Below are 11,207 nucleotides of genomic sequence, written 5' to 3'. Positions count from 1 at the left end.
ATATTAGTACCATAAACAAAAAAATGAATCAACCCATATAATTAGACACTAATTGAGATCAGTGAATCAGATCATGAGATGATGATTTCATCATAATTAATAGTTATCAAACCCACTTCATTACAATTTCCCTTGGCTCTTCTTGTCATAACAAATGTGCTTTACATACAAAGTCTTTTACCGTTAAAATCACGATCATTTTTTACAGTGTAGTAAAGTATTAACACATTTTAAAATTATAATTATAAAACAATAAATAGGGTATGATTTAAAAATAATCATCCATCCAAAACAGAGAAAACATCTTTCACAAACATCTACATGTCTGTCTCCTTTAAAGTGTTTATAGTGTATATAATGAGTTATATTTGTGGGTTATTATAACACAATTAACACCAACCAACCCATATAATTTTCAAAGCCTGGGTACGGCCATGGACGTACCATATAATGTTATAATGTAAAGCCAGCCAGATGTTAGTAAATGCAACCATCTGCCTCAAACAAGATAGACCTAAGCAGCCGATACCAGATGCTAGAAACTGTGAGGAGGTCATGCCAGGTCAAACAACATGACTGAACAATATCAAAGGGTTCAGGATTCATCTAGTTCCAAATTTTTGATGTGCAGTAAATCTTTGAAACTTTTCAAGATCTACCTTGAGACACTGAAGTATTACAAAGGATCATGTGAAAAGTTACAAACAGACGTGTGACCTGCTACACACATGCACATATTGTATATTCATTCACAAACAACCAAAAACGTCCAAAACTTTGAGAAAACATTAAAAGAATAAGCACATATAGCTCTGATATCAGGGTCAACATTTCATTTTAGTTTATTATTCTTATCTGTAATGAATTGCTGCTGTTCCTCTTTTGTAAATCAGTTAAATTGTGCATCAATGTAAATGTTATTTTTATGTTTTGTTAATTAGCAAAAATCACCAATTTTTTTAAATTGTGAAACAAAAGGTGAACTTGACACAGTTCCTTTTTAAGGTGAATTATATCATGGGAGAAACATGGATGATGTCATGTGAGACTTGTGGGTGCATGTCCTCTGCTGCATTGTCTCTGTGTGTGTGTGAATGATTCATACTCATTGAGGTAGGAGTCAGCTAAGGCTGGAGTTTGTTGTGACATCATTATCACTTCCTGTTTTGTGGTGTTGCTGAGGAAACAGCTACTAGCATTCTGAGTTAGAGCACACTAATGAATCACGCTCTCTTTCTCTCCCTCCCACTTGTTCTGCCTTTTTCTTTCACTCTTTCCCTAGTGCTTACCACAAAAGGACCACGCTGTTCTGAACATCAGACACACCCCTTAGTTTTTACAATAATCTGAATGTATCCACATTCTGTCATATATTTGAAATCATGACATCTGTTTTCAGTAGTATAACACAATGTGGTTAGACACTAGATTAAACTTCGAAAACGTGTCGTGAGGGAATTTATCAAGATATATTCTTTACTGAATGAAAAGCTTAAAAATCCTGGCACCTGTTTTTGCTCCTTATGGTTAATGTCATCATATAAAACATCTCTGACAGATGGTGGGGGGTTTTTTTTGGCTTGACATTTTTGTTTATGAAGCATTCTGGCAGCCATTTTGACTATAGCATAAGTCAGAAACATCTATTTACTAGGATAATTTCCTTAGAAAGCACAAAGAGTCTATCCATTGCCTTGATTATGCAAAGTGCACTGGAATCCATCACACTGACATTTGAACATTTCCATCACACCAACCAAAGATAATGTTTATGTTTATTAGGTTCTAAAAAGTGTAGTTGATGCATTTTTAATGATAAATTTAATTTTAGACTGTTTTGAAAATGACAATATGTGTAAAGAGTCACATAAGAGTTGTTTATTTTAATTTGCCCTTCTAAAAGTTGACATCTATGTCAAAGCTCTATAATGTCTTGATACAGATACAACTACCATATTTTGGATATATAATTTTTAAGTTATAGCTAGCCTATCATTATTTTATTAAAAGTACCCCAGAGCCCAGTTTTGAATAAATAACTGTCTGATTCACAGTACATAATCTCTCATTTTTGACTCTGACTTTATTTTCCAGTTACATTGTAACCATATAGAAAAAGAAGGAAAAGGCATGCAGATTATATCGTTGACCACCTAAAAAAACAAACAGGAAGGTAATTAAACATTTTATACCAAAGGCTAACACGCTTGTACATGCCCTTTTTCTCTCTTCTCTCTGTCATCACACACCATTCGCTAACCGGGACCGTCCCGCGCACCGCTCCAGACAGCTGTTGGCGCAGCAAGCACCGAGCAAGGCGCCTCCCTCTTCCTTATTTTCCCCTCAACGCGCCAATGTCCGCATTGGACGCCCACTACATCCTCCGGTGGGCGGGTGCGCGCGGTCTGAAAGCCCTCCTCTTTTTAAAAAGCGGACCGCAATGATTTAGAAGTTCAGGAATCCCACGTGACGTCACCGCGAGGTGATGTAATGCTTCTGTAAATAGATCATATTGTAATCGCGTTTCACTTCAGCGTGCTTCGTCCCAGCGCGAGGAGCGTTGCTAGCCTCAGTCTGCGTGCGTTTAGGTAAGTTAGTATTACTGTTTTACACTTGCGCTTGTGAATATAATTTCACACTTAGTTCAATACACAAACGGAACGCGTGTCTTGTACAGTGTTATTGGGATTTTTGTTGCTGTTGTTATTGTTTTACTGTCAAAGTTGGTAACGTTATCTGTCAAAGTGCCGGTTTCCATTGAAATGTTCGTAAACTGTCTGAATGTCTGTTTAAGGGGGTGTGACTCCACCAAACAAACAGATAAAATAAGTATTAGAATAAAAAAGGTTATGACTCTCTGTAAAATGGATGTCTGTACATTTTTAGTGAAGATTGTCAACAAATTTGTCAACAACGCGTTCAAGCGGAATAGCAGTTTGACAGGTAGCGGTTTAAAGTCTATTTGAATTTTACATAGGCTATGTTTAAATGTTATATCGCACACCTGCGCGTGTTTTGAGGGAGAAAGTATTTGCATTTGCTTTGGTTTTATAATATTTTTCCCCATATAGCCTACACCCTGTATGACATCTGCCGTCACGCATACTCCAAAGTGATTCAGACAACTTCACGATGTTTTTTTTTTCCTTTGCCAAAATATGACACATTATTGCCCCTGGGTAGGATGTCTGATCTTGTTGTTTGGGTTTGTAAAATTCGTGACACCGCGTGAGTCCTCCGGTTTCGCCATTACGTCATTCTGCAGGCCGGTTAGACTGTTGGCATTAGCACTGTAGTGTAGACCCGTCTTGCCAATTCAAACTCCTGCCCCGGCTGAACTAAATGATGATGTCATGACTCGAGGAATGCTCGCGTTATAAGTGACCGGGCAAGTAGGGTCTTTTTATAAGGCGCGATTATGATGTAATACGTATCATATACAGAGAACACAGAAGATAACTCAAAACAGGGAAATGTGGGCAACATATAGAAAACTGAGAGATATTCAAATAGGTTATCTATTTTTAAAAATATATATTTCACTAATTAGGTGTCATAGATCTATCTATCTATCTATCTATCTATCTATCTATCATCAATTTGTCTCTATCTCTTTATTTGCATAAAGGTTTATGTTGTAGTTATCTATAGATAGATACGTTAGATAGATAGATAGATAGATAGATAGATAAAACTAAAAGACTGGGAAATTAAAATAATTAATTCGTATTTGACACTATATTTGCCTGTAGGTGTCATTTATATCTGTTTGTTGTCTATTTGTCATGAGCACTTTATAATGTCATCTCCCTTGTGTGCATGTGTTTGTATGTCTGTGTGCATGTGTGTGTATATGTATGTTTAGGTTTTTTAGATCTCAGTGATGAATGTTGATCAGGACATGCCACATGTGTGCACTGCTCCTGGATGCTCACAGGTAAGTAACAGATGTCCAGTTTACGGATAGTTGTTGTCATATCATTCAGAGCTACAACTATGTGTTTTATGTGTGCTGTCACAAGTTTTAGCCATCAGTTAGATTGTTAAATTGATTAACACTTCATAATTAATTACCTTTGAAATATTATTATTCATTTTGGAACAAATATGTGATTTCAAAGATGCCAAGAGCTGTGCTTTTTCAGCATTGTCACGGCCTGCCATGTTTCTTGTTCTCGTAGCGCTTCCAAAGAGAAGATCACCTAATTATTCACAGACACAAACATGAGATGACCCTTAAATTCCCTTCTATTAAGTGTGACAGTATGCTTTCAGGTAAGGGTAATGTTTTATCATCAACACTGTTTTAATATCTTATGTGTTTTAATATCTTATTGTTTTAATATCTTATGTAACTAAAGAGTATCAGTCTACAGCTTGTGGGTCAGTAATATAAGAGCCTGTGAAAAGCAAATGTGCGTCATGATAGGTCATGCTCTCCATCTCCTTTAATTTAGTATTTAGACAATGTCTGTTACCCTGGAAACCCAATGTCTGACATATAAACATCAGAATGACCCTTGACCTCTGGGGTCTGCGAGCCATCATTGCAGTGACAGAAACATTTACATAAAAAACAAAAGGAGGACTTTACCTTCTGACCCCTTTCATAGTTGCCTAGAAAAAGCAGTTTCGTTTAGACTACCCCTAAATTACCAAAACAACAAGAGCAAAATCAGGCTCATGTTTATGACACAGGGTTAATTTTTAACATTTTTGAGCATGCCAGAAGATTACTTCAGACAAGTTCTGCTCATGACATTGAGACGAGGGTTAGTTTCTCTACGTTTGTTTAGAATGCCTGGAGGTTACTTGATATTGATCTACTGATCTGAAGTTTTTGTTCCTTGACCTTGAGAAATTTCCTATGCCTCCTTAGTTTCCTTAGTATGTTCTATATATATATATATATAGATAAATAGATACACATTTGCTTAAGCTTTAATCTTTTTTTTTTTTTTTTGCTTTATACTAAACTATTTTAGTAACTTTAGTATTTTTAACCAACATTTTTCCAGCATTTTATTTTATTTCATTCTTTAACAGACATCAAAAAAGCAGATGTTCCAAATATGCATAGATAAATCTAATATTAATCAATATATTATTTATAATAACATATATAGTATATTTATAATATAATATATATAAATAACATATTTAGTATATTTATAATATAATATATAAAATATTTAATACAATATTACAATTATTAAAGGGATCATATGATGCGATTTCAAGTTTTCCTTTCTCTTTGGAGTGTTACAAGCTGATTGTGCATAGATAAGATCCCTGAAGTTGCAAAGACTAAAGTCTCAAAACCAAAGAGATATTCTTTATCAAAGTTAAGACTCTGCCACGCCCCCCTAAAACGGCTAATAATGTGTTTTTTGAACATTAAAGCATGTCAACATATTCTGTTACACCAAATACACAAAATAATGATCTTTAAAAAAGCATCATATGACCCCTTTAATATATGCTGTGTCCTACTGACTGTATCATCTTATTTATGTATTCTTCATATTTGATTTCAATACATTTTTGGCCAAATAATTTTTTCCAATTTGTATTTTATTTAATTTTTTTACTTTTCATTGTTATTTCTTAAAAACCTGTTATGATTATTTTATTATTTTATTATTATTATTGTTTTATTAATATTTATGCAAAGTACTTTGAATTACCATTGTGCATGAAATGTGCAATATAAATAAACCTGCCATGCCTTAATTAATAAAAATTTCCATTGTGTTTTTACTTTATATATTGCCAGTGGTATTTTGTGTGTGGAATCTGATGATGATGTTTGCATTTGTGAGAAACATGTACTCTTTATTCATCTGCAGATCAGACTCCAACTCCGACCCGTTTCTTACGGGACTGTGAGGAAGTGGGCCTCTTTACTGACCTGGAGCTTAACCAGTCACAGGCAGAGGAGGAGACCAAACCGGTGAGAGGAAAAACAACTACTTGTGTGAAGTAGTAGTAAATATCTTGTGTGTGTGTGTGTTTGTGTTGATTGTAGTAAGAAAAATCAAGCTATCAGATCAAATTATCAGATGATCAGATTAAGAGTATTAAATATCAAACAGTTTTCATACATATACACAAATAGGGAGGGATCTATAGAAGACAGAGGAAGGAGAAGGAGCATTACTAAAAATATATTTTTAAATATTCTAAAATATAAGAAAATTTTGCGTATTTATGCTTTCTAAATTCTAAATATTTTCTTGCTTTTAGAACTTTCCTGCACAGGCGTCAGGTCAGAACCAGCCTCATACTGAAACACAGCCTCAGCAGAGTCAACATCATCAGTTTCAACCTCAGCAACAGCAGCAGTGCGCACTGGCTCATCTCAACCAGAACCAGCTCCACACACACAGCTCACAGCCTCAGTCTCAATGCACTGCCACATACTCCACTTCAAATAAACAGTGAGTGTTATCATATATCATTACCAAAATATCCCATATTCTTATTTTCCCATTAAAGGTCAGGGTTTGAAATGAAAAAAAAGTCCTTTTACACATTGTTTTTTTTTGGGGGGGGGGTAGTACAGAATAGGTTCTTTTTTCCAATGAAGCACAATATGCTCTTAGGATCATCCTCAAATCACGCAAGAGAATATGATCATCAGGTTCTACACAAACTTGTGGAGTTTGCAGCTCAAGAGCTGCTGTCACTGAAGTAAAGAGGACAACCAAATACTAAGAGACTCATACTGTTATGCTGATAATATAAGGTGTAATAAAAAATAGTTTTCAACTAGAAAATGTAAAATATAATCCTTTTTACTAGTGGTCCCAAAATTATGAATCAAAATGCATGCAAAACACATTATGTACATGATTAATGACTCGGACGCATCAAAACAGGCCAGAAATCGATACGGCGACACTTCAAAATATGATAAGAGCAATCTGCATTTACACATATTTATTTATGCTTTTATCCAAATCATTATGCCATGTAAAATAAACACAAGTTAAGTCAATGGCTCTGTTAATGGTACTCCATGATAAACTATAGAACGGCACTTTTGAAACACAGGACCTACATACAGTGTGAACCTATAACTCTCTTACGGGCAAGTCCCTGATCAACTCATAAAACCACAGCTGCTTTCAGAACCCTTAAAAACCCAAACAGCGATCAGATCCCTCCATTCAATGGGTCATTTGAGACCATTATGTTCATTAGGGGATTTTCAGTGTTAAAGCTTTTGACCTTAAGTGTTTTATTAGGGCCTTTCGCACCGCGGGAACCTTTTCATAGTACCAGAACTAATTGTGGAACTACCCACTTTTTGGTGTTTTCGCACCGCCGGATCTGTGTGCGATTTTAGTACCGGACTGCCTTTTTCGAGAACCAAATTAGCTCCTACTCCGGAGCAGGGTCTAACCAGCACAACTGGTACTAATCGTGACGTAAGTAGACATTGATTGGCCAAACGCGTACGAAAACGCCCTTACCCGCCATGATTTAAAACGCCGCGTAAACATACTGTAAACTTTGAGTCAACTTATTTCGCAAGTATGGAGAACAGCGATAGATGGACGGACGCTGAAGTGCAGGCACTTGTAGCAAATGTAGCACTGCCAGTTGTCGTTGGAGATTCTTAGTCCTCCTTTCCGTTCTTTCAATCGCTTTACGTATATGTCGACTTTCCATGTCCATTATTGTGAAACCCGCGAGACACAACAAAAACACAGCTCCGATCATAGCGTCCTCTATTCTCCTGTTGTTAATGTTGTTCTTCTTTGTTTCTGTTGTTGAACGCCGCGCACAAATGACGTCGCTGTCGACCGGCTTATGTCACTTCTTAGTACACACTGTCGGTGCGAATGCAACCCTTTAAATAGTACTGGGAAATAGTTCGCGCAAAATCGTCCCAGTACTTTAGTACTATACATTTAGTTCATTGTAGAAAAAAACAAGTCAAAAAGTTTTGTTGCAACACAGCATTTAACCATATACATCTGAGATCCCAAATATTCTGATCTGTCATGCAGCTTTACATCTCTACACAGAATTTACCAATGTAAAGCTGTCAGAATACCTTTTTTTCCACTTTTTGTGTAAACTTCCTAAACTGCTTTCTACCGACCCCAAAAGTAGATACATATTTTTAGTATGTAATTTTAATCAGTCCCACTTTATATTAAGTGGCCTTAACTAGTATGTACTTACATGTAAATGAATCATTTGGTACAATGCACTTATTGTGTACATAAATGTTTTTACATTGTACTTATATTTTAAAAAAATACCAGCATGTAATTACGTATGTAATTAATTTCTGTAATTACAATTATATACACTGTTGACCCATCCCTTACACCTTAACCCACCCTTAAACCTGACCATACCACCAAACCTGTCCCTAACCTTACCCGTATCCCACCTCAATTGCAGCAGAAGTATTTTGCAATACAATATGAACACAATAAGTACATTGTACTTATTTTTTGATGTAAGTATGTAGTAGTTAAGGCCACTTAATATAAAGTGGGACCTTTTAATCTTTTGTTCTCTGCTAATGTGAATCCCTCTGACATTACAGATCTGCACCCAGCTATCTGCACAGCAGACAGACAAATGCTTTGACTGGGACATCAGCCATGAATGTAAGTAAACCCGAAAGCATTTCAAACCCAATCGGACCAGTAAAATATTAATCGAAATAATACCTCTGTTTCTTATTACATCATTATGATAATTTCATATCTTATTAAAATGACAGATGGAGGCACAGTTGTCAATGAACTCTAGTATGATTGGCATACCAGGCCCCGCCCCCTCTGGCTCATGCTCCTCCCTTCAGGTACAGCCCTATACTAATGATTTGATTCCATGGCTACAGGATTATGATGTCGCTATAGAAACATTACAAGTCAGACAGGGGTTATAATGCCACAGTGCTTTGTAACTAATGTAGACATCTTGATTGAGTTATCTAATTCAGACACATGCAATGTTGCCTGTTAAAAAAGCGGCATTAACACACACACACACACACACATGTGCTGATTCTCTTCAGAAAGTGGAGGGGATTGAATTTCAAAGGCTTCGGCTTGACCTGGTTATCATCTGACTTTTCAAAGGCGTCTTTGTAGATTCTCTGTGTTTTAAAAAACGTAAAAGTGCCAAGTAATCTAACCATCGCAAACAATCACCACACACAGGAAACCTTAGATGTAGAAATTAAAAACACATGGTTTCCTGTAGAAGTTGGCAAAGCAAATCTCACTTTGGGCATTTCCTTTTGAAATAGCATGAAATATCCACAGTGTTACATGACAATGATGTTGACAGTGACCCCAGGAGCCATTCTGACCCATCTCTCCCCATCTCTAATCCTTCAGAGGTCAAAGGTCATGCCAGCCCACAGCCAACCTGCGGTTTCCAATGGCAGTCAGAATCCTCTTTGCCACATGATGGAGATGATGTCGTCACAGCAGCACCCATTGTCACATTTACAATCCGCATCTCATCATCACGCATACCAGCAGCACTGCCACAGCCAATCACCGCAAAGACTCGCACATCAACATCAAAGCCAAGACCAATCACATCACAGCCACGCTCACCATTCTCCACCTGCTCATTTGCATGCTGGCCCCACCCACCAGACCCCCCCTCCCCTTTCACATCAGCCGATACCAACACAGGTCTAGGTCAAACTCTGATTTTTATAGTTTCTAATTAATCTTTTGTAATATTGAACATAATGTTTGTGTTTTATAGATGTCGTCCACACCAAAACAGACCCCCTGCCCGCAATCTCCTCCACAGCCTTCCACGGCCAGACGCCGGCGGACAGCAGAGGAAGACCCAGATGAGCGCAGACAGAAGTTTCTGGAGAGAAACAGAGCTGCCGCCACGCGGTGCAGACAGAAGAGAAAGGTCTGGGTGATGTCGCTGGAGAGGAAGGCAGAGGAAATTACACACACAAACTTACAGCTGCAGGTACATTTATATATGCAGTTTGTGCATGTACTTACCTTGCAGTATTAAACACAACTGAAAGTTCATGGTACTGTAGATTCATGCATTTGCTGCTTTGCTTATATATATATATATTTGTTTTCTCATAGAATGAGGTGACATCACTCAGGACAGAAGTCACTCAACTGAAGCAAATTCTTCTCGCACATAAAGACTGTCCTGTCTCTGTGAGACAGAGAGAAACACAGAGTAAGTATGAATCGTTTTTTTCATTCTCTCCTGCTTTCTCTCAAATACTAGTGTATTGGGGTTGAGTTTCATTAAAACCTGTGAAGAACATGTCTGAGTCATATTTCACCCATAATAATAGTAAATAAAAAATGATATAATTGCTTATCAGTGATGCATATTTTTGGTCACTATAATTTTTTATACTGTCACAATTATTTCCATGACAATTAGGAAGCCCAAATTATATATTTAAATAATGCAAAGAAAAAAGTACAAATAAAAAAATAAAAATGAAATTGTGAAGTTTTTATAAAAAAATTTAAAATATTAATTAAAAATTTGAATTTTAACTAAAGAATATTAAAAATATAAAGTGCGGATGCATTACAGTAAAATACATTAAAGTACATTATGCATTTAAAATTATGCATTTAAAAAAAAGTTAAATTGAAAATAAAATAAATCGTTTTTGAAAAATGTAACAATATTACTGTTTTTTTTTTTACAGTATTTTGATCAAATAAATGCAGCCTTGGTGTAAAAGAAAAAAAATTATAAAAATTTTACTAGCCCCAAATTTTTTAGTGCTAATATTTATGTTCATATTGTGTGTTTTATTCAGTAAGACTAATATCGTGCTTTACCTGGAAACCTAAAGCTGCACTAGGTATACATCACATTTTAGCAGAAAAACTTGATATTTTGAGCACTCAATTGAAAATGTACACATAACGTATCAATCGTACTTACAGGTTGTGGTTCGGAGAGCTTGTTATTATTTGTATTTATTTATTTATTTAGTCATTTAGCAGAGTTAGACTAACTAGCTTGTTAGTCCAAATTAAGAAGATTAGAAGCCAATGAAGATAAAAGCCAAGATTAGAGAAGCAGTCCTTGGTAAAATGACATGCACACAACAAAAGGTTTGAATTGTATTTCTGTGGTATCCTCGAACACAGCGTCTTCTCAGCATGATGTAAACACACTAACTAGCGGAAGTGTTTGTGGGCAGGTCAGAGTCG

General features: G+C 36.1%; 1 protein-coding gene across 1 annotated transcript in view; it reads left to right on the top strand.

Moving 5' to 3' along the window:
* The first annotated feature begins 2,496 nt into the window (after window positions 1-2,496).
* Window positions 2,497-11,207, top strand: part of LOC107748653 (cyclic AMP-responsive element-binding protein 5-like) — an 11,663-nt gene continuing 2,952 nt past the window's right edge. The window contains exons 1-10 of the mRNA XM_016563547.1: window positions 2,497-2,588; window positions 3,866-3,937; window positions 4,182-4,275; window positions 5,850-5,953; window positions 6,247-6,440; window positions 8,570-8,633; window positions 8,750-8,830; window positions 9,372-9,677; window positions 9,754-9,975; window positions 10,104-10,203. Of these exons, the coding sequence (XP_016419033.1) occupies window positions 3,884-3,937; window positions 4,182-4,275; window positions 5,850-5,953; window positions 6,247-6,440; window positions 8,570-8,633; window positions 8,750-8,830; window positions 9,372-9,677; window positions 9,754-9,975; window positions 10,104-10,203 (1,219 nt within the window). The 5' untranslated portion in view covers window positions 2,497-2,588; window positions 3,866-3,883. The remainder of the gene's footprint in view (window positions 2,589-3,865; window positions 3,938-4,181; window positions 4,276-5,849; window positions 5,954-6,246; window positions 6,441-8,569; window positions 8,634-8,749; window positions 8,831-9,371; window positions 9,678-9,753; window positions 9,976-10,103; window positions 10,204-11,207) is intronic.

The sequence above is a fragment of the Sinocyclocheilus rhinocerous genome, unplaced genomic scaffold (assembly GCF_001515625.1).
Source record: "Sinocyclocheilus rhinocerous isolate Xijiao unplaced genomic scaffold, SAMN03320098_v1.1 scaffold499, whole genome shotgun sequence".
Classification (NCBI taxonomy): Eukaryota; Metazoa; Chordata; class Actinopteri; order Cypriniformes; family Cyprinidae; genus Sinocyclocheilus; species Sinocyclocheilus rhinocerous.
This window is presented reverse-complemented; position numbering and strand designations above follow the sequence as displayed.